Genomic DNA, 25244 nt, shown 5'->3' on the forward strand with positions numbered 1-25244 from the left:
CCTGGTGTACTGGCCTGTCTCCTGGTAGCGCCTCCAGGCTCTGGACACTACGCTGACAGACACAGCAAACCTTCTTGCGACAGCTCGCATTGATGTGCCATCCTGGATGAGCTGCACTACCTGAGCCACTTGTGTGGGTTGTAGAGTCCGTCTCATGCTGCCACGAGTGTGAAAGCACCACCAACATTCAAAAGTGACCAAAACATCAGCCAGAAGGCATAGGTACTGAGAAGTGGTCTGTGGTCCCCACCTGCAGAACCACTCCTTTATTGAGTGTGTCTTGCTAATCGCCAAAGATTTCCCCCTGTTGTCTATTCCATTTGCACAACAACATGTGAAATTGATTGTCAATCAGTGTTGCTTCCTAAGTGGACAGTTTGATTTCACAGACGTTTGATTTACTTGGAGTTATATTGTGTTGTTTAAGTGTTCCCTTTATTTTTTTGAGCAGTGTATATAATCCATTTACATTGAAAAACCTACCCTTTTTCTAGGAAATTAAGCGTGTTTTAAAAGGCAGCTGATTAATTTCCCTTAATAATTCAACCCTATCCGATAGTTTTCTCCATTATCACTAAGACACTGGAGATGTGAGTCTGAACATTCTAACTTAATTCTCAGAACACAGTCTTTGTAATTTTGACGATCACAAGCCATACACCATGCTCCAGTGGCTCTTGACCACATTACTCCATTTGCTGCCCTGACAAGAATGGTGAACAGACCAACTCCCTTGGATATGGCTACGATAAAGTGGGGCAGATTAGAGAGATGAAAAGAGATTGGATGGTGAAAAAATCCTCCACTGACCTCTGCAATGCTGAAGCTAAAAAAAAGCTGCATGTAGGGCATAGTTATATCTAATTGTATCTCCAGTGAATCTCTCCTGGAGGCACTGCTTCAGATCTGTCTCTGCTGTTGATGTGGGAAATGAATTCTGTAGCTACACAGAGATTATCTGTGAGAGCGCATCTGGCTAAAACTGCAGGAATCTTTTTGCTTCTTGAATCATGATTTTTTTCCTACCTCAGCACTAAGACAAAGCAAATGAAATGAGTCACATGGAGATGTGACACTTCTGGTACTCTGTCTACTAGGCGATATAAATAAGGGTGACACTGTCAAGGAAATTGGTATTCACCATGGAAGCTCAAGGCCACATGTAAGAGCCTTGCAATGATAGCAAATAGTGACGGGAGAACAGAGCTCTCAATCTCATTTATGGTAAAGCTGTCAGTGCTAAAAATCCAGACAAAGACCATAGTGTATTCACCACACCTTCACACAATAAAGCCCAATAATATAAAGACAAGAATTTATTAAAAAGGTCATGCTCAAGGTACATTTCTGGTCCGTTAACACCTGGAGTCAGTAAATAATTGCATAGTTAACACTAGAAGCATCAAGGAGTCAGGAAGAAACAATGAGAACTTGCAACTCTTTGTATCTCTCATAAAGTGAATATCTAATTCTTCATGACTCCTTTGAAAAGCCTCTGTTTAACATCTCTTTAATTCTGAAATATTTGGTGCATAAAACATCAGAGGACAAAGTAAACTGTATAAACAATATAAAATGCTGCACACTAAACTGTCGCATCACCATTTGACCTTTGCTACAGTAATCAGGTTATAGCAAGCAAAACTGACTGGAATTTTAAACAACATATAAAATAAATCTTTGTTGTTTTTGTGCATATACTGGATAGTGGATACTATGAGAAAGACAAAATCTATTTAATGTTTAGTTTAATTGCCTCTTGAAACTTGATCAGACAAAGAAACTCAGTAAATTATAATATATATATATATCCAAAAATACGTTTACCTATAATTATAATAAAAGTATAAAAGTTGGCCATAAAAAGTATGGACTCAGGATATGAATCCACATGCAAGCCATACTTGCTTTCTAAGTTTTATCAGTAAAGGACTTGGTAGAACTTGTGGGTTAATCCCATAAAATTTCAATACAATAGCTGTTGTTGTTATACAGTCGGCTGTAAATCCCCGGCTATGGTTTAACTGTTGCAGCTTCTGAAATGATGAGTAGACATGAAAAGTGAACGTAAAACAGTTGTTTGCACAACTTGAGAACATGACTGCACAGGATTTTGCAGTGGTTAGAATTAAGCTGTTTTGGCCTGCAGGAATCGAAGTAGAATGAGGTCAGAGATCAATATTAGATATAAACAAAGAACATCATGAAAATATGCCAGAAAACATCTTCCAGTGGGGTTTTGAACAGAAGAGGCTTGTTCACAGGTATCAGTGCTAAGCTGTTGGAATAAACGTGCCATACCAGAGGAAAACTTGTCAGAGGCTGCAAAAGACTACGACGGAGGTCCACTTTTCAGCGGGTCAATACCCCTAAACCTGCAGCCAGGGCTACGATGTAAAGATCATAGCACATTCATGTGTTAGCATGGACCAGTCAAGGTCCAGACCTAAATCCACTTGAGCACCCATTAATAAAACTTAGAAACTGATGTTTACAAACAATTTATGTTCAATCAGACTGAGCTTAAGGTATTTTGCAAAGAGAAACTGGCTATAATTGCAGGCTCTAGTTGTCACAGAAAATATAGATATATCCAAAAAGACTTTTACCTATAATTATAATAAAAGTTGGCCATAAAAAGTATAGACTCAGGATATGAATTCAAATGCAAGCCATACTTGCTTTCTAAGTTTTATTAGTAAAGGACTTGGTAGAACTTGTGGGTTAATCCCATAAAATTTCAATACAATAGCTGTTGTTGTAACATGAGAAAACATGAAAAGTTCTGAGAAAGGTTATACATACTTCCAAAATGACCTATATACATATGTGGCCTTACAATAAATCTTGATTTTCTCACATCCCTTCTTTGACCGTCCTTCTTCTCAGTGAATGGTTTGTTCAGACATTCTGGGGTAACTGCTTTTAGAGAGGATAAAACACTGTAATACAGCAGCCTGGACCCCTCCATTCTGGAGCCAATCAGTAATGACAGCACGGCAACCTTCGGTTCTCTCTCTTCCTCCCTATATCGTTATTTCCATAACCTGACAAATACAGCAGCTCTCTGAAGTTACCAACCTTTGTGATCTGTCACAAGCGCGATGGTAGCTGTCAGGGAAGAGGGAGGATATGGGTGCTGATGTGCTCTCTGAAGTCATACTTAGCCTTTCATGTTGAGGCAGAAGAACCAGAGAGCTGTCTCCTCTCTGTGTGTCTGCGTGCCAAGAGGCAGCAGGCAAAGTGTAAGTGTAAAAATGTGCGCATGCCTCGCTAATCTACCATGCTCACATGGGTCACTCTCATTTATTATGAATGGGAAATTCTGTGCAGAGTTCTTTGATATCGGGAAACAATTAAGAACTTGCTCAGAGTCAGTATGTAGAGGGACCAATAAAAACCCTTTTAATGTGGTGTAAACGTTAGGTCAGCATTTGATACCTTATAACATTCACTGTGGGCAGTATTAGTCCCAGGCAAGGGGTATAAAGTAATTACAAGATTATTCCCAAAACTGAGCCGAATGTTTTTAGTTTCAGAATGAAAATGATGCCCAAAAAGAACACAACAAAAAGTCATGCAGGAGAGTGGAATGAGATACATAATGCCTTTTTATAAAGAGATGTATATCTTTAACCATGGACACAAACTGAATAATAATTAAGAAACCTAAATGATTTAACTATCAGCTGTAAAGATTACCCTCACATTCCAACAAGCAAATCATGCTGGTTTAAAACGGAGCCTTTGGCTGCAGCCCATATCAGCCTAACAAATGCAGGCCAAATGTATTAGGGCACATTAGTCTCATTTCCAATTCACTGAAAAGGGCGGGTCGTTTGCCTTCATTTTCATGCACAGATGGGATTAAATGGTCAGATTAAAAATACACTCCTGGCAATATCCAGTGGACAAATTTATGGTTCTTAAAATGAACAGGCAGTAAGGCAGAAATTATGTTTTTTTCTTTGAGAACCTTATTCAAGATTGTAAAAAAAATAATAAGAGCTAATATCTACAAGGAAATCTAAAAATTAAAAATGACCACACACACAAAAAAAATATTTTTACAAAAGAGTCTCATGACTTAGAAGCTGTATTTCTTGTCAGTTAATAGTGATACAAGGAAGCAAGGAAGTGGGCTAATGATGCAAAGCTTTCAAATGCAGCAGCACATTTGTTAGATGTACTACTGCAGAAAGAAAGAACGTTCAAATATTTTGAACAGACATGTTTAGAAACTTTTGAGGCTAATGAAATTAAATAATTTTGTTGTGGAATTCATAGTCCACATGCCAGGTTTTGCTGAATCAAATTTGATTGAATTTATAAATATTTTTCATTTTTAAGGGTTTAAATTTAAATGGTTAATGTGATCAGGGTTTTTTTGGTAGCTAAAACCTTTAAAAAACATTTTAAGTATTGCTAACAAATGTGAGATAATAGGAAAGGGAGCTGTTTCGTTGGTTATCTTCAAAGTTTCAACAACAACTTAACGCACTCAAGCAATTACAAATAACTGGCCCTCATAAGTGTTTTGTGTTCATTTAAATTGCTCCTTTCTTTCAGGGGCGGTGTGAGGTCCAGTAAATCACACTGTGATGTAGACTTCCTCATTGTGATAAAATACCTTCCCCTTTTATTGTCATGGAAAGAGGCCAGAAACTCTCAATAAAAAAAACGTCATCAGCAGTCATCTCCAGGCTTAGTTCCTTTGTGTGCACATGAATGTGTGCCATTGTTTCTTTAGGGTGATAGCCTATTTTCAGCTCATCTTTTTCCTATAGACACTTATCCACAAAGACACATCTTCAGAATTGCTAAGCCTTTCTCAAAATTAACTTTCAAAAGTGAGAAATTCTTAGAAATGAAAACCCAAATACTGCATTTTTATGCTTTCCATATTTATCATTCACTGTTATCTCATGCAAAAAATGGGAGCAATCTAGACCTTTCAAGTCTAGAATGAAACATCGTCAGTGTTTCCGAAGATATCCATACCAACTAAATTCTTTGTTACTTCACAACCACAGATTTCAATGTATGTTGTGGTAATTATATGTGATAGACCAACACAAAGCAATGCATAATTATGAAAGGGAATGAAAATACATGGTTTTCAATTTGTTTACAAATAAGGCACCTTTTGAGGTACCTTTCTACTCCGTCTCAAATCTTTTGCAGCCTCTCCATTCATATTCCCATCAACACTGACCAGCTTCTCTGTTGCAGTAGAGCAAAACAATCATCTCCACAACATGTTTTACCTTGGGGATGGTGTGTTTTTTTTTAACATTTTTTTGCATGAAGGCCAAAAAGTATAATTTTGGTCTCATCTAAGTAGAGTACCTTCTTTAACGTGTTTGCTGTGTCTTCTGGCAACATGCAAATGGTATGTCTTATATCTTTCTTTCGACAACCACTTTTGCATAGGCCATAAAATTTGTGGATTGCACCACTTATACATGTCCTGTTGACAGATTCTCCCATCTGAGCTCTGGATCTCTGAAGGACCTCCATAGGCCTGCTTGCTGTATCTCTGTTCAGTGCTCTCAGAGGATGGATTGAACAGCACTCTGTGAGATGTTCAAAGCTTGGGCTATTATTTTCTAACTGAATTCTTTAAACTTATCCACAGCTTTATTCCAGACATGTTTGCTGTTTCCCTTGGTTTTCATGGGGCTGTTTGTTTACTTATGTTATGAACCTCTGAGGCCTTTACAGAGCAGCTAGACTTTATTTACTAATTTGGTGACTTGTGAAGTCAGTTGTTTGCAATGGAATACATTTTAGAGAAATCAGAATAAGGGGGACTGAACCTAATAATAATCACACTAAGTATTTATTTTTAAATAAATTTGAAAATGTATAGTTTTCGCCCTACTTCATAGTTATGTACTACTTTGTGTTTGCCTGTAAGATAAAATCCCAATGCATTTGTAACATGAAAAAATGTGGAAAAGTTTGAAGCATAAGCATACTTTCACAAGACACTGCATTTGAACCAGTGATTATTTTGGGTAAACCTGTTTTCAGCTAATCTTTTCTCAACAGAGATTTTCTATTTGAAAAACATTTACATAACTGCTAAAACCTTTCCCAAAATTAACTTTCTAAAAAGAGAAAATCTTAAAAGCTGAACTAGAAGGAAATAGATGTATCATATACTGTCTACTGCTATTTTACCATTTGTTTCAACACAATGCAGGAAATGGCTGCCTTCTAAAACTTTAAGTTTTAAAATGAAACACACAACCCATCAACATTCAAAAAGAAAATAACATTAAAGCTTTTTTATCATCTTTAAAAATATGCAAGATAAGGTTTACAATGAAAGCAGATGGTTTAATCCATCATACCACCTACATTTAATGATTCAAGTTGTATCAAACATTGATACATAAAAGTGTTCACAGGACTTTTAGGGGGGAATTTAAATCAAGTTTAGGTTTGCTTAAGACTGAAGTCCGTAAAATGAAGTTAGCTTGAAAAATATACACCTCCATGTAAAAGTAGATATAAATGCATATGACAGATGTTAAAGCAGATGTGACAAAAAACAATAATGTGACACGCCATCAGTTTAAATAAGTTGAGCACAAACGTTTGGATTCAGCATATGTCTTTCAAGAAAAAAAGCTATGCTTCTTTAAGTTTGCTTTTTTCTCCAAGCAACATGCAAAGCAGTGGCAAGTACCTGTGTAGCCCAAAGAGTTGTCGTCTTCATTTTCGGATGCAGGAGCTTCTGTTGCTCCTTCGCTTGCGCCGTCCTGAGTGACTCCAGTCTCTGTCAACAATAACACCACAGGGACTGAAAAGCTGGACACATTCTGCCCACTCTCTACACCCATGGTCCAAACCTCCAGTCCTGTGTTTCCATCAAGGCAGAAAGCAAACATGCTCAGGAGTACCAGGCTCCATTTTTGTACCCCAAGTCTTAGATATCCAAACAAACCCATCTCCAGAAATAAGCCTGGCATCTGCAATCCTTAAACTTTTTTGGGGAAAAAATGGCTAATTTAATCAGTTTATGCATTAAAATCCACCAGATTAATGTGTAAATGTAATCCTGTCTCTGGGCTCAGCGTGAGGTTCTCCTATGTTGATCATGTGTGGGACTCTGAGTGTTAAACAGAGTCATCTCGACCATATCAATAGCCAGAAGTGGCTGCACCCCAAATAACCCCCAAATGTAGGCAGGACAGGGGGAGGGGGGCCAGAGCACACTCTACATGATTGACAATGCCAACCTTTCTGCACACACACACTGTGCACACACTCATGATGCTAATATAGTGATGCAGCAATAATTGCCAATCAGTTCCTTTTGATTCAGGCTTTATCTTTGTGCTTTTGCTGTCTTCAGATTGACAGGTTGAGTATGTGAGACAGGCGGTGTCAGGGTGGGACAGTGAGGGGGGAAGAGGGATAAAGAAAGAGCCACAAAGGTCTGGGCGTGTGCAGCTCATCGAGGACACAGGAGGCCAACTGTGCCCTTATGAGAGCTCTGCGTGAAATAAATCAGACTGAGCCATGCCCATTCTCATTGTGTACCGCTGACAGTGGGTTAATATGGGGCTGGGTGGTTAGGGTGGGGAAGATAAGACGAATCTTAATCATCTGGCCCCTTCGGCTGAGTGACTGGCAGTCTGTCCAAAGGATCTGTTTTACAAATTAGATCTGGCTTCACTTTGGATAAATAGCAGACGGCCAGACAGAATTGTTCATTGGAGAATACTTTAGATTACTAAAGTGTAAAGAGGAAGGTGACCCATTATTTTATCGGCTCCTGTCTCCGTTAGAAAATTAACAGTAAGAGTGGAGCAGGTTTTTTTTTTAAACATAAAGACATATTAAAAACATTAATAATAGTAAAAAGCAAAAAACATCACACATGCAGTGATTATGCTGTCTGTGTGTTTGTGGTGCTGCAATTAAATTGACAATAAAATGGCTTCATGTTGAGCAAAACTTATTATCTAGCTCTTTTCAATTAATCTGTTTACCCACAGAGCAGCATTTGACTGTCAACGCTGCAGGAGACCAGAGACTAAAAATCACACAAAGATATGCATGCAGGTTAAAGGAATAGTTCAGGATTTTTCAGGAGTTTCTGTTGGAAGGTTAATGAAAAGTTAGGATATTGCCCACACTAAATAACTCTCTTGGCATCTAAATTTGGTATGAATCCAAATTAGTTGGTCCTGAAGCCTGAAGCTAACTATCAATCAGAGAGGAGACAAGACCAAAACAAACAAATCTAATCTAAAAACATAATAAGAGTTTAATGCAAACACTATTCATGAATATTTAAATCAGAATTATATTTGCATTAGACAGATCTGTATAATAACGCAGAGGATTAGTTGGTCCTGAAGGCTAAAGCTAACTGCTGTCATAGAGGGGTCAAGACCAAAGTGGATCTTCTGTTGTTATAAAACAACTTAAATCTAAAAAATGTTGCAGTAGTTAAGGTTATTGCTATTTTAAGAACCTTTAAACTGTGTGATGTTTTCATTAAATTGTTATTTACAGAGAATTTGACGGTATGATCATTGATAATTAGATTAGAAAACCGTGATGAGATTGGAGTTCTTTTAACATGGTAGTCTGCTTTGGTGCCAGCCCCTCTACCTCTGTCAATTAGCTGCAGCTTCTACAACCAACTAATCTCAATTTATGCCACCTTGAGAGTTATGTACAACTATACATATGACCACTTTATAATATTTTAACAGAACCTTGTGTGAACTATTCCTTTAATGAGCATCACACACAAACAAAATGTGATGATGCACACATGAGATGAAATCATGCTTGACATCTTTAACACAGACAATCACATCAGCACTGAGATACACTGACATCGATGGCTCACTGGAATCACTCAGATATTAAAGGTTCCAGTGTTTGCAGTTTGTTGGGACAAAAAGGGTGTATAATGCTGAAAACATTTACAATCCATATGACTGATTTTATATGAAAATAGATAATATTTTTGAAAAATTCCAGAGTCTTTAGTTATAAATGCCAAAGTTTGATTAGACTTTAGTTGTTTTAACATCATTTCTGTTTTTAACTTTCATCATATTGTCTAAAATGTTACAGTTTATGAAATTGTATGAATGTTTGGATGACATTTTTGTTGTACAACTGTACAAAGAAAATTGACAATTTTATCATGATAATCAGCTTTTTTCATCAGGTTCATGAGTTACTGTTTGCCGTCAAGCCTCATCAGCTGTGCACTTTCTGTCTTTTTGTGGACTCTGTCTGATTCCCTGGGTGGTCTGCAGTCAGAGGTCCAATTAGAGACTACTTCAGAGTTCATTAACAGGTGGTGTCCCCAGCTGCCCCTGGGGCGTCAAGACAACCACGACCAAAATGTTACCTCAATATTTCCTTTCCAGCCTCAAGAACTCACCCAACACCAGGGTCCCCTGCTGGTTAATTAGTATGACACATGTGCAAATAACTGACTACTTATTAAGAGATACAATAGCAGGCTTGGCCCCATTCTTCTTCCCTGTGCCCTCATGAGTTTTCCTCAAACAGAGAGAGTGTCTTTTTGTTCATGAGAGACACTCATGATTTGGGGAAAAATAACTCCCCAATCATGAGGGCCCTGATTGGGGGTCCCCATGATTGGGGAAAAACAATCAAAGTGCGCTCTGCAGGCTTTGGTGTTCTGTATGTATACTGTAAAACAGTTAAATCAAGTTGAAATTGCTGTTTGGAGAAACTGAAACTGTCTAAATTGAGCAAACAATTAAAAGCTTGCATAAAATAAAAAAACAAAACAGAATTATTGTTTATGTAGTGACTAATGTTTAGGATATGAAGGAAGAAAATAAAAATGTTTATTGTCGTTTTCATTGTTATCTTGGTATTGGCAAGCCCACCATGACCCAGGAAGCACAAATTGGTGGATGAGTCTGAAATCATGACATTGATGATGCTGGAGCCTGTTAGCAATTATATCTGATTATATGCTGTACGACTAGTGTCATTTCCTGACACACCCTGACACTCTCCCTTTCGCCCCCTCTTTTTTTTGCTGACAGGACACCTGTAACCTGTAACTCTATGCGTTACAATAACGCCCAGCTTCGACTCCTGCTTTACTTGCACTGCCATACTTGCACAATGATCACCTGCACTGTTGTACTGCTCTGGCATCCTATACTGCTCTACATTTATTCTCACTCACTTAAAACTGTGCACATATATTTATATTATATAGTAGATATGTTTATACTGTTTAATTTGTATTTTATTGCACCGACTACGCCAAAACAAAATCCTTGTATGTCCAAAAACGTACTTGGCAATAAAGCTTTTCTGATTCTGATTTATACACTCTGATCAAGAGACATAGACCTCAAGCAATTCCATAGATCCAGGAAGAATTATATTCCTGGGAAATGTTCTCCAACATCAGTTTTCTGTCAGGCCTCAAGAAGATAATAACTAACATAAATGCCTCCTCAATTTATACAATTTCATACTGTATATATTATTTGATGTTTTGGCTTTTACATATGAACTTGCAAGGTTTACAGGGCAAATTGCATGCTTAACATAATTTTAACACTGTCTAGGACAGACAAAACAAATGTAGAATTGATCGTCTGCTTCATTTATTTTTACAACTGATATCATATATTTTGATTGCATTCTTTTTATTTTTTGGATGAAGTTATATTCACTCCTTTTAAAAGTACTTATCTACTTAGTAAGCATTTAGTGCATGAGGCAAAAATCTTACCAAGGCAAAGCTTAGAACATCTTAGAGTCAAAGTGCGTTCTGTCTCTATAAACTTTAAAACAATCTTTAAAACACATGCTAACGGCAAATTGATCCAGGGTCATTAAATTTCATTTTACACACAGTGTCTGCTGTGTAAATAAGGAAAAAGTGTATTACTCAACATTAACATTCAAATAAGTCAGAAATATTTATAAATTCTATTATTGTCCATATACTGACAGAAAAATGTTATGCATCTATAAGCTAAGTTGCCAAACCTTTTTTTTTAATGATTGCATGTCACTTAAACAGGTTTCCAGGATTTCCTTCTTTCACCTCCGGAACATTGTCAAAATTAGAAATATCCTGTCCAGGAGTGACACTAAAAAACTAGTCCATGCATTTGATGCATGGACCAGTCAAGGCTGGACTATTGTAATTCTTTACTATCAGGATGTCCACAAAATGCAGTTAAAAGCCTTCAGCTGATTCAAAATGCTGCAGCAAGAGTTCTGATGGAAATTAAAAAGATAGATCATATTTCTCCTATTTTAGCTTCCCTTCATTGGCTCCCTGTTAAATCCAGAATAGAATTTAAACTTCTCCTCCTCACATATAAAGCCCTTAATGATCTAGCTCCATCATACATCAGAAATCTGATTGGTCTATATGTTCCTAACAGGGCACTTCGTTCTCAGACTGCAGATCATTTAGTTATCAGGCTCCTCTCCTATGGAACCAGCTACCGGTTTTGGTCCGTGAGGCAGACACCCTGTCTACTTTTAAGGCTAGGTTTAAAACTTTCCTTTTTGATAAAGTATATAGTTAGAGTTGCTTAGGTTATCCTGAGCTATCATCCTTATTTTTTAAGGGGTAAGGGGTAGTCAGGTTTAGCCTAAACCGGCTCAGTTATGGTTGAGGTGCAAACACACCCTCCATTTCTGCTACCTGTGTGACCCCTTCTCTTTTCCAATGGTTATAATCAGTCTGACAGAGAGAGGTACCCCCAATCCTTGTGATTTTTAGTATAACAATGGCCATCAGTGGGCTCTAGATGGACAAACTTTATCAGTTTATTATTTTACTTAGTGCCCCTACACGTGGCCCGTTCTGGAGTGGCCGGGCTCTGGCACTCGGTGGTTTGGTCTGGCCTACCCAGCGGCCCCGCGCCGTTCCGGACCCTTTGTGGGGTGCCTTGAGATTACATTGTTGTAAATAAGTGCTATATAAATAAATAAACTGAAACTATCTCTGTAGTTATGCTACTATAGGCTTAGGCTGCTGGAAGATATAACGACCACTTTCACCCTCTTCGCTACATTCTCACACTACTCTCCCATTTTGCATTATTTACTGTTATTTCAGCTTCTAACTTTATGTTCTCTCTCTTTTCTCTTCCTAGAAGCTACACCTGGCCTGACTCTGTGTCTACCTGTGACACTTTTCTAGAGAGGGGCATCGTCCAACCTTCTGCGGGCAACATCTTAATGCTCCCCTTCTACAGATGATCCACTTGGCCCTGATGATCCACTTTAACCCTTTCTCTCCTAGATATAGCAGTTGACTGTGCTTTTACTGTAACTAATTGTATGTGCTCTCTTTCAGACTCTAACCTTGAAAACTGGCTCAGAGTTTATCTGCTCTTTCTTTCTAGATGAAACGACAAAAGGAGCTACATCCACTAACATTTACTTTTCCTTCCCATAGAAAGGACTCCTAGATCAGTGCTTCTTTGTACTCTTTGTGTATCTGCTCTGTTCTCTCAAACCCCCAGTCGGTCGTGGCAGATGGCCTCTCACACTGAGCCTGGTTCTGCTGGAGGTTTCTTCCTGTTAAAAGGGAGTTTTTCCTCTCCACTGTCGCTACATGCATGCTCAGTATGAGGGATTGCTGCAAAGTCAACGCCAGTGACTGTCCACTGTCTCTACATGCTCATCCAGGAGGAGTGACTGCTACAAGTCTCTGACTCGATGCAATCTGCTGGGTTTTCTTAGATAGAAAAACTTTTTATCCAATTTGAATAAATAACTGAATCTGACTGTACTGTGCAATGGTTAGGATTAATTGAAATGTATTTACCTGACTTTTGTGAAGTGCCTTGAGATGACATGTGTTGTGAATTGGCACTATATAAATAAACTGAATAAAGCTGAATTGAATAAGAAATCCCTTACAAGTTTTAGTGGATCCATCATTTAAGTAGATATTTTTCAACAGGAACAGCAGTGCAGACTTGCGTTCAAACACAGAAATCTATATACATTGCCTATGTCAAGTTACACATAGACAAAAACAGACTAAAGGAGTAGTTTGTGTTTTAGAAAATACAAATAAATGCAACACTGTTGGATTAAATTGTTCACTTAAGCTCAAAATCAAAAAAAGCTTAGAATACTCTATCACAAAAATATCATGACATTCAATGCCCTACAGCACTTCTATATATGCAACATTTTAGGTCATGCAGCCTAGCCCTATACTTACTCCCTGTTAAGTCTTTTATGAACTTTAGCTTTATTCCAAGAATTACTGAGGTACACGAACAACCTTATAAACAACAGGCAGATTATCAATCTAAAGCACATGGACTCTAAAACTAAATTCAAAGCTCACTTAAGTGATCAACTCTGGAGTTTTCCATCTCTTTGTCATTCTGGAACATTCAAACAGATGCATCTAACGTTGAGAATACTAAACAAAACTTTAATAAATTAAATCTAAAGAAGTCAGCATATTAAAGGGATGCATCATATTGCCAACTTTATAATGTGTCGTCAAAATTTCAAACATGATTCTTTCAGTCAGCTGTAATTGGCTAAATACAACGCCATGCCTTGTAAATTCCGGGTTAATTGAAATGATGATTTAAAACGGTAATATGTTTTTTCTTTGCAGAGAGAATGTCTGCAACCTGATGGTGCAAATGGCCCCTATCTGCTTTACTTGATAGTTATGTTTGTGTCGGCATGTATTAATTCAATCTGCTTCTTGAATCCAATTTTTCTGCAGTTTGCAAAGTTTTTGCAGAATTTGTACTTTTCCACCTAATTCCCTGCTGTGTATCATTACTTTTCTACTTCATTCTTAGAAGCAGTTAGGGTTGGCAGCAAATAAAGAACCTGATAAAACATTTTAATTAAAGTGTATGTTTTATTTTAGATTTTTCAAATTATATATACTGCAGGTTGAAATTTATATCATATGATTGTCAGCATAATGTGAGCCAAAGAACATGAAGACCTCTCACAGATAAATCTTGAAATCTAGTTTGTGACACCATTAAACTGTAAATATTTATTTAAATTTAAAAGTTCAAACATGGCAGATTCAACACAAAGCAGGGGCTTACTTTCACTATCCTACATGCACATGCAGCTGAACTGGTTGCCACAACACATAGAGCACTGTGGACTGCTGATGACATTTTTTCAGTAGTTTATATAAGCATTGCTGGGAAATTGCGATGAAAAAGAAAGGACAGGATAGGGCTTTTTTGTTTCTCACAATCTTTATGTTTTCAGGGACTGGTTAAATTCTTGCCTTGTCTGACAAAATCCAGAATTTATACTGTCAGTTCTCCTTGGTGAACTGAAATAAAAAGTGTACTCAGTTGCTGATATTCTTCACATAATCATCCAGTGTCCTTTTCCAGTCAAAGTTTCACAACTCCACCTAGGGGATTATCATTGAAATAATAGACATACTTCCAATTTGATCTAACTTGCCAATTTGTGAGCAAATGAATGCAAACAGATTTTGGTGTTGACAGTTATACTGCAGTTTAGTGTGCTTTATCTCTTCCCAAACATTATTTTGTTGGTTGCAACACCCACAGCAAATATAGGCACGCCATTCCTCAAAGTTGGAATGTGATTCATTTTTTTAATTGGTTGATTGGTTTTTGCGGTTAAATAAAACTGCAAATGTCAAGGGAAAAAGTGTCAATTTGCATGCTGATAGATCTGGTTGGAGGGGGATCAGCAGCCAACCACAAAAACAAAAACAGTGAGACAGCTTCAGGACAAATTCCACTGATTGGCAGTGAGGGTGCTAAATATTGCATGGTTGCTAGAGTGAACTTCTGGGCAGTCTGTCACTTCCAAGCAGGAACACAACCAGTAAGCAGCTCACACTATAACTGCTGCAGCTGCTTTCAGTGCAGTTTTATGCTCAGTGAGCACTATGAACTAAAAAAAAAACTTCTGAGAAGCTTTCCTTTAACATCTTATTCTTATACCTTTAAATAATGTAACAGGAATTAGAAAATCAACCTGATCAAATTTAGAGCATATGAAGAGTCTAATGGCAAAGGCAATCCTCAGTATGCTAATGGTATAATGCGTTTTGTTCTAAGCACAAAAACAAATTAAAACCTAAGGTAAAGAGAGAAAATAATTTATAGATTTTCCCTAAATCAATAGTTTAGGATTTCTGATATTAGGTTATATTAAAAGGTTGTAACCAGGTAATATTAGTAGTTAGCTTACTTAGTTTGTTACTTGTTTGTTGTGTTATAATTTGCTCCTGTATCCCATGATCATGGTTGTGACTCAGAGCCAGCATGTCAAAATCCTCAGCACTGCATCCATCAGACCCTCTATGATTTCATCTTGCTCTGAAATCTGCTTCTTCCAAACGCTTCACACGAGAATCATGATATTTATTTGTATGTGTGGGCTGATTGAGTCAGTAATGGCATTTCAACCTTGTATTCTTTCAATAATCAAGAGGAAACAGATTCTATAAATTTGACAAAATTCTATAAGAAAAAACTGTATGCCTACTGCTACAATATAATAGCACTGAAAGCCATTTATAAAAATGTTCAAGCATAATAATGCCAAATTAGAATTACCTCTTGCTTCTATTTTATTTGCTTCATTAGGAATGTGGTATAAACAAAGATGCTAAGTGAAAGACAGACCACAAAATCTGTGCATACCCATTTGCTCCAAAAATCATATATATTTTTTCAAAACATAAAGACCACACTTGGAAAAAAAAAATACTTTTTCAACTCAGTAGCATAATCCAAAGATGCTTGAAGCTTAAAAATGTCCAACCATGGGGATTTACTTAAGTTTCCAAATTCAGTTATAACTAGAGATGCACAGATAAACAGGCTGTTGAATGGAATCAGACACCTTAAAATTTTTTATCTTTTTCCAGTCAGAAAATGCACCAAAGCTATTTCTAGGATCAATAGAGTGTCTAAAAATGTAATTTACAGAAGCACAAAGAAGCAAGAAGGAATTTAAAAGACAACTGTCATTGCATGACATGTTGAGACATGTCTGTAATTAATTCCAGCTGCAAGAGAGCAAGAGAGAGCAAACCTTTCAGCACATACTGAGAACGCCAAACGGAGTACACCAAAGCTCAATTTTATCTTGTTCAGAGTTCAACCTCTGTCAGGGTGTACATTCTCTTGGGAATACACACCGAGACTACTGTGTTTGTAATGCTAGCAGTGCAAACCTTTATAATCTTTATAGGATAATAAACCATGTAATCATTTTGGCTTTGCTGTAAAATATTTTCAAGTGATTGCTCACTTACACATGCATGCAGAATATCATCAGCTCTGCTCTTAGTATAAATAATTAGTGACTGCTCACAACAAGAAAGCTTGAATCTTTTTTCAAAGCTGTTTTATATCATATAGTTTTTTAACAAAAAATCTGAATCAGCTAAAATCAGATGAGCCAGTCAGAGCTTTTACAAAACCAGGAAAACTTGCCACAAAACTCTCCTTGGTGCATCTCTAACTATAACTGTTTTCGATCACAATATTTGACCTCAAATTTTAATTTTCTAAAGTCAATGGCAGGGAGGTTCAGGTAAACGGAGAGGTGAAGACTTAATAGCTGTTTATAATTCTCTGTTCACCACTCGCCTCAAAGACTGTGAAATGCCTCACAGTTGTTTGTGGCATTACTGTAAGTCAAGATGAAAGATGGGATTTTTTAATTAAAGATCAAAAAGGAGCAAAATATCAGACTTTGGTGTTATGACACAAAGCTTTCAGCCCATACTAAGCACACCTATTCATTTGTTTGTATTCACAAACTGTGTTATTCTGCAAACAAGGTGAGGAAAGAGAATAAAACAGCAGACTCTACGATTATGTTTGCCAAATAGCTCCTGATGCTGACAAGCATTTACTTGTTCGTAATATGCTTTAAAACTGTTGAAGAACATCGTTTGGCAGGTTTTTTTTTCATCTTGTACCTTGTAGTACTGCCTATCTCACACATAGATATTTAGTAATATCTTGAAAGTGAGGATTATTTTAAATTTTTTTAATTTGTCTGCTGGTGTTATAATTTAGTCGCCTTCTGATCTAAAGCTAAGCAAACTGAACAAACAACAAGCACTATCTCTTGTCAGCAGCCTCACCTCCCGTCTGTATGCGTAAACACTCATTCCATCATGGATTGGTGCTCCTCAGACAGAAACATGTATGCTAATTTACTAAACCATTCACAGCCCAATGAGAGAGTGCAGATAAACCAACTCATGCTCTCAGTAGGCTGGGTTCTGATTAAAAGAGATGAAAATAGAGCTCTGGGAAGGGAAGATGAGTGGTAACAGCACTGCACGCGTGCAGCCAGCTTCTCTGCAGAATCTACAATCAGATAAGCACCAACAGCTTCTGTAGCAGTCAGGATTCTAGTTGTTTTTGTCAAGATTTATGAGAAAGAGCTGGTAAGACCACAATGACTAAAATGAAAGATCCTGCTCTTTTTGTAATAACATTTTACAGATGTCAGCATAGTGTGGCAGGGGTTTGATTTTGGGCCACATCACATTGGATAGTAACACCCAGGCAGTTTTCAAGAGTATCAGCCACCCAATAGGTCATTGGAAAGGAATTTAGGAGAAGTAGCGTTTAAGCCATCTGAGATTAAACCCATTCATGGACTTGATTGAGAACCTTTGGCATTGACAGGAAGGTTATGTTGTGTAAAAAGAAAGACAAACAATTGGTTAAAATGTCAAAAGAAATTCATTAAGTGTCAAAAGCAAAACGGCCTTGCAGGAGAAAAATGCAGACATATTACCTGAGGCAGGTTTTGAGTCAAAATACTTAAAGAAGAAGGCTGGATTAGGATTTATAATGTCATAACAGACTGTCTGCTGTATGTGACAAGTTTAGTCTTACATTTATCCTCTGGAATTCAAGTAAACTCTTCTTGTTTTTAAATGTGTACGCAAGAGTTTGGTAAATGAATAAATGTCCAACATTTTCCCACAAAAAAGGGAACTAATCTGTATTGTGCAACATAAAATCACTGAAATTATGTCCTAAAAACACCTTTAATACAATATTCCTTTGCCTGCAATTTATCAAACCATTACTTCATTAAATCAAAGCTTGTTTGCACCTGAGAACTTGCCCCAGGGTATTCCGATGACGACATAATTACATATTACTGTGATGATAAACATTTCACAGTATTTCATTACACATTTGCAAAGCTAATTTTCGTGGAAAAATATGCTCAGAGATTTTATAGGTTTAAGGATCAAGTACATACATATATCTGCAAACCCACATAGTTTTGCTGAAATGTCCCAAAGTAAAAACACATTTTTTATAGACACAAGCTAAATATTGGCATATTTCAAGCTGGATATTTGACCACTCTTCTCATCAGAATTGGATGAACTTTAAGTCTTGCTTTCTAGCATAGACCCACTTTTAAAGATTGTTCACAAATTTTCATTTAGATTGAGGTCAGGGCTTTGTTCTTCGAAAACCAGTTTTGATATGTTTTTGGGATCATTGACCTGTTGGAACACCCAGTTGTTTCTGCCAGTCAAAGACCCAAGTCATTACCCTTTAGATGAAAAAAAATTGGTCCTAATGTTTAAGAACAACACACCAACCACAAAGGTTCAAGTTTATTATAAATTGCAAGATGCTGGAGCACCAGTGTCGGCTTCCAGAGTGAAGCAAGTATAATATCAACATAGACTCAGAAGGTGCATACCCACAGATGCTGATCTCTCTTGTTTGCAAGGCAAATCTTCTTCCTCACCTTAACTTTCTTTAATGATGTGCAACAGATAAATTTTTCTGAGTTACCAGTTACCTTAAAGTATCCTCACCAGCACATGAAGTGATGCCTGTCAGATCTTCTTAAAAAGTGTTACTTAAACGGGTTGCACCTTGTCGTCTGAATGTACATTTGATCATAAAGCACTTAAATTATGTAGTTTCTTTTCCATAGGTTCATATTTAGAACTGTTCCAAGCATTATATTCTTTCAGTAAAAAGTTTAGTTTTGATTTGTAATTTGCAGTTCCCCTTTTATGTCGAGACAGGTCTGAACAGGCACTATTTATGTTTCTGTCATGTTATTGCCCAAGTTGAGGTCTGTTATGTTGACCCCATCTATGGGTCCATATGAAAAATGTATGGACATTTTTGACACTTTTTGTGAATTAAATTATATATTTTTTCAATCTTCTTCAGTCTCTCTTGTTACTGGTTGTCCCTGACCAGCTTAATGATGGCAACATATAAATGTGTGCTTTCTCTGAATATTAATGGCTATATATTTATTTATTTGAGCCTGAAGTATTTAATGTGTTTGGATTACAGAAAAAAAAACATAATTCAAATGTGTACGCCAAATTTTTTATTTAAATGTATTCATGTTGTTCCATTATTCCACCAAGGATAGAAACCAGTTTAAATGAATGATTAACAGCCCAAAATAATACGTAATAATAGGTATTTGTGTACATCATGTGTGTATATGAATTTGTGACCACTACTGCACTTTGCATCCATTGCATCCCCTATTTGTAACAGTTCTCATTAATATTATCCATTCAAAGTTCATAGAAAAGGAAACACTTTCATGCACAAATGAAAAAGCGATGGATACCAGGTGTGAAGTCCAAAGTTCATATGAAAATTGCATCAAGAAAAGCCTCTTGTAGGACCATCAGAACTTAGGCTATTTTCTCAAGATATCAATCTACAAAAATTGTTCAAAATGGAAAAATATGAACTTTTCTGTCTCCATAATCTTAACAGGAAAACTGTTTTTTATTAGTTTTTTCTAACTTCTAGCTTTATATTACAATACGTAATATGTGTGCAGAGTAAGTGTTAAATAAACTCCCTGAAGGAATGCCTCAGGCCTAGCTTTTGATGGTTTTGCTGGCTGGAAAGAAGTAGTGTCACATGACACATGGGAATGCTGAGACACCGGAGGGCCAGAGGTTGTAAGAAGAAGGTCATAACTCTACGAACATGAGAAATGCAGTGAGGAACAAAGTGTGACTCTCAAAACTGTCTCTCTTGCACAGCTCTCTGTTCTGTCAGCCCTGCACCAAGCAAAATCAGCAAAATGTATTGATGCCTGGTATTTCTTATGGAGAATTTTTAAATCAGGTGGAAAAACATTTAGAGAATCTTACATCCAAAACGTTGAGACTGTTAAAGGTATTACTAATACCTGACAAGACTGATTACTGGCCACAAATCCACAGCTCTGGAAATCATTCATGAAACGAACCGCACAGCCACGAGGACTCACACGGGCGAGGATGCTTTCCAAAGTGTCAGACATTTAGTGGTAATATGTGCAACAGTGCCTTCGTGTGGTCTGCAACAGTTTCTGAGCTCTTTTACAATATCCTGCTTACAGTGATATTGTAAAAATCAATCTGTGTCACCCTGTGTAATATTAACACAAAAACTATTTGAAATAAGAATAAAAATAGCAATCATTCCTCACTGAAGATTTCCAATTAGCAAATTAATTAAAAATGTTCACTTAAAGTGATGAGACCCTTCAGCACTGATTAATGTAAATCTTGTTGAGTGTAAAGTTGTTGCTTTTTGTCATGCTGCATTATAATATTAAAAAATTGTAGCCTTTCAAAATTCAGTCAAGATGTTACAGGACTGCCACAGTTACTGTGCCATCAAAAGTATTCACACGTTTGAGCCTTTTCAAGTGTTATCACGCAACAATCACAAACTTCAATGTATTTTAATGTGATTTTAGTTAACAGACCAACACAAAGTAATCCATGACTCTGAAGTAGAAGGAAAAGTATAACCTGTTTACAATTTACTATTTCTTTGATTAACTGAAAAATGCAACATGTATTTGTATTCAGCCTCCTTTGCTCTGATATCCCTAAATAAAACATAGTGCACAAATTGCCTTGAGAAGTCATTAGTAAACAGACTCTGTGTGCAACTTGGTGTCAGTATAATTACAGTCCAATAATCAAGAGCAAGGAGCACAGCAAATATGTCAAAGATAAGGTTGTGGAGTAAAAGCTGAGCACAATACAATATTCCTTAGAAAAGAAGGACTCTGCAAGATCATGCGGTTTGTCTGCTCTTACTGCGAACTGCAGACTCCTGCTGCTTCTTCAGCTGTCTTTGCTTTGTATCACATCACTATGTCTCACTCATTCTGCAATCCTGTACTACCCCTAACAGTTCATAGTGGTTATGATCTTGTTACTACCTCCTGAGGTGGATCAGGGGCATAATATTAGTGGAATGACTTTTAATACCCCATTTCATGTCTAGACCTTTCAATAGGGAGGCATAAACAACACGCATAGATTGCAGAAAGAAATCAATGCCATAATGTTCAGATTTTTATCTATTAAAAAAACCTTGAAGCCCATCATGATCCCTTTCCTTTAATTTCACAAATATGTGTTACTTTGTGTTGGTCTGTCACATAAAATCCAAATAATATCCAAAAGTGCTTGGTGGTGTAGTGACTACACCACCATATATAAATACTTTTGCAAAGCACTAAACTTTTTGTGAAGCTGTCTCAGCTGCCAGGGGATGCTGACTTACAGACCCTCACCAAGGATGTCCAAATACTGACACAGCTGGATGGTGATCGCACCGAAGTGTAACTGGCTCCATTGCAGCAATCCAGACAGCAGAGCAGAACAGTAATAAGCTTTGAGGGAATTTAAAAATAAACTCACCCTGTTGTTTTAAAGTTGGATGAGAAGTATAAAAAAATACATTAGCACAACTTTTTCCGTGCAATAAAATTTAATTGATCAAAATTCAACAAGCAAAGCAACAATGTTGCTGATGCATACTGTACAGCAGTTCTAACACCCATACTCAAAGCTTTGCTCATAAACGTCTACCTATATAAGTGCTATGAGCTCTCAGCTCAGCAACAATATGGAAAAGTGGCAAAACAACAGTGACTTCAGCGTCAAGTTATTCTGCTCTCCAGAGGTGTGTGGTCTCTCCTATAATTACCACTTCATCAGTGAAGTAAGGGGAAAACAGACCCAAGCAGGTTTTTGTCAGGGATGGTAAACAGCTTGCAAGCTATTAACTGTGGTTGGATGGAAGACTTTGCTGCTTCAGAACAGCAGACTGTCTGATGTGTTGGGATTTTTCCTTGCTTTGCCTCAGGGGTTTCCTGAACAATAACAGAAAATGTCCTATCTCAAATTTAAAGAAAAAAAAATTACAGAATAGTGTTTTAGACTGTCCCTAATTTTAAAACACAAATATAGCAGCAGTGACCCAATAATATTACTTAATCTCATGCTACGCTATGCAGACATTCCATTTGAACCCCTCCCACCCCGGTCACAGACTCTGAAACTCTCCCCTCTGGCAGGAGCCTGCGGTCCATCCGGACCAAAACCTCACGCCACAAGAACAGTTTTTTACCATCTGCCACCAGCCTTGTTAACAAAGCCTGGAAACCACACTGACACTCTCCCGTTCCCCCACACCCCCCCCCCCTTTTTTTGTTGACAGGACAACTGTAACCTGCAATTCTATGCGTTACATTAACGCTCAGCTTGGACTCCTGCTTTACTTGCACTGCCATAATTGCACACTGATCACCTGCACTGTTGTACTGCTCTCGCATCCTATACTGCTCTACATTTACTCTCACTCACTTAAAACTGTGCACATATATTTATATTATATTGTAGATATGTTTATACTGTCATGTTATTGCCCAAGTTGAGGTCTGTTATGTTGACCTCATCTATGGGTCCATATGAAAAATTTATGGACATTTTTGACACTTTTTGTGAATTAAATTATATATTTTTTCAATCTTCTTCAGTCTCTCTTGTTACTGGTTGTCCCTGACCAGCTTAATGATGGCAACATATAAATGTGTGCTTTCTCTGAATATTAATGGCTATATATTTATTTATTTGAGCCTGAAATATTTAATGTGTTTGGATTACAGAAAAAAAAACATAATTCAAATGTGTACGCCAAATGTTTTTATTTTAAATGTATTCATGTTGTTCCATTATTCCACCAAGGATAGAAACCAGTTTAAATGAATGATTAACAGCCCAAAAAAATACGTAATAATAGGTATTTGTGTACATCACGTGTGTATATGAATTTGTGACCACTACTGCACTTTGCATCCATTGCATCCCCTATTTGTAACAGTTCTCATTAATATTATCCATTCAAAGTTCATAGAAAAGGAAACACTTTCATGCACAAATGAAAAAGCGATGGATACCAGGTGTGAAGTCCAAAGTTCATATAAAAATTGTATTGTATTGTATTGCACCGACTACGCCAAAACAAATTCCTTGTATGTCCAAAAATGTACTTGGCAATAAAGCTTTTCTGATTCTGATTCTGAACTGATAAAGATTTACCAACATTCCCACGCTGAATACCTTAAGTTGCTATAACTGACCTATTTATACACTTATACTCGTCGTCTTCCACCTCATCCGGGATCGGGTCGCAGGGGCAGACGTCCCTCTCCCCAGACACCGCCTCCAGGTCTTCTGGGGGGAGCCCAAGGCATTCCCAGGCCAGCCGAGAGACATAGTCCTTCCAGGGTGTCCTGGGTTGTCCCCTTGGCCTCCTCCCGGTGGGACATGCATGGAACACCTCCCGAAGAAGGCGTCCAGGAGACATCCAATACAGATGCCCCAGACACCTCAACTGACCTCTCGATGTGGAGGAGCAGCGGCTCTACTCCAAGCCCCTCCCGGATGGCCGAGCTCCTCACCCTATCTCCAAGGGAGTGCCCGGTCACCCTGCGGAGGAAGCTCATTTCAACCGCTTGTATCCGGGATGTCATTCTTTCAGTCATGACCCAAAGTTCATGCCCATAGGTGTGGATAGGAGCATAGACCAAGCGGTAAATCGTGAGTTTCACTTTTGGGCTCAGCTCTCTCTTCACCACAACGGACCGGTGTAGCGTTTTCATTACCGCGGCAGCCGCACTGATCCATCTGTCAATCTCCAACTCCATTCTTCCCTCACTTGTGAACAAGACCCCAACATACTTTAACTCCTCTACTTGAGGCAGGAACTCCCCTCCAACCTGAAGAGGGCAAACCACCCTTTTCCGTTGGAGAACCCTGACCTCGGGGTTGGAGGTACTGATCCTTTTTCCAGCCGCTTCACACTCGGCTGCAAACTATTTATATAACTAATCATGAAAAAGATTGACCTTTTATGATTATTTCATCTAATAATATGTCCTCCTGGGAGAATTTATACATTGTGCTTAGAAAATTCTTTCATCCTCAGATTTTTAGGCGGTCAGTTATGGAGAAAAAAAAACCCTGACATCACGAAAACAGTAACATACCTTCTTACTGTGAATTTTACTTCTTTTAATCCCACTACAAACAAGTGCATCAAAAGTGACACACATATCTAATAGTTGTGACAAAATCACACTTTATTTATTTTATGTTTAGCATTATTAGATATGCTGACATGTCAAGATCAGAAAAAGTGTGACAGGAGCTTTAGAAAGACAAAAGCTTTGCACAGTGACTTGGTGTGCATGAGCGCTCACAGAGCAAAACAAAACACCAAACAATCTTAGCTCGTTAGTGGATCTAGCACAATATGAAACTAAAAACATCGCTTAATAAAGCTTGTTTTTCCATCAGCACTGATTAATTTAGGAACCCTAATTTCAAATCAGTCAGTGGTGATGAATTTTCAATTATTACTGAAAATGACTTCTCCACCTCTTAACTTTATATAACTGGCTGACCTTCCTTTAGTCCTATCCCTGACCTTGTGTGACAAGCGGTAATTGAGACTTGCAGCTAATTAAAATTACCTTCAAGAGCTTTCAAAAGACAAACTGCCAAGGTTTGAGACACACACACACACAAATAAAATATCTCTGTACCTCTGCACATTACCATTTCTAGCCATTAATTCATAATGGGTGAGTGAGAACAAAAACAGGTTATTTTTTAGTATGTTTAATATTGGAATTAGAAAAAAAAAGGTAAATAAGGGAAAATCATACATGTGGAAGCTGGAAAAAAGATTAAGACGTCATACTCATGAGGCTTATTTAAAATATCTTGCATTCCTGACACACAGCGGGGCATCTATAATAATTGTTCTACATGCTTGTGAGCTTCTACTGGTTTGGACTGGGTTTCTGATGACTGTGTGTCTGTGGCTAAGACTTTCTGGATTCCTTCTGGCCTCTGA

General features: G+C 37.5%; 1 protein-coding gene across 5 annotated transcripts in view; it reads right to left on the bottom strand.

The window, feature by feature from the left end:
- The window catches only part of robo1 (roundabout, axon guidance receptor, homolog 1 (Drosophila)), a 337926-nt gene that overhangs the window by 195050 nt on the left and 117632 nt on the right, over positions 1-25244 (bottom strand). For 4 of the 5 annotated variants that reach the window (XM_047390959.1, XM_047390958.1, XM_047390956.1 and 1 more), the window contains exon 3: positions 6698-6787. The exons of the other annotated variant lie outside the window; for it this stretch is intronic. In XM_047390959.1, coding sequence (XP_047246915.1) covers positions 6698-6787 — 90 coding nt within the window. The remainder of the gene's footprint in view (positions 1-6697; positions 6788-25244) is intronic. 5 annotated transcript variants of the gene reach the window in all.

The sequence above is a fragment of the Girardinichthys multiradiatus genome, chromosome 18 (assembly GCF_021462225.1).
Source record: "Girardinichthys multiradiatus isolate DD_20200921_A chromosome 18, DD_fGirMul_XY1, whole genome shotgun sequence".
NCBI lineage: Eukaryota > Metazoa > Chordata > Actinopteri > Cyprinodontiformes > Goodeidae > Girardinichthys > Girardinichthys multiradiatus.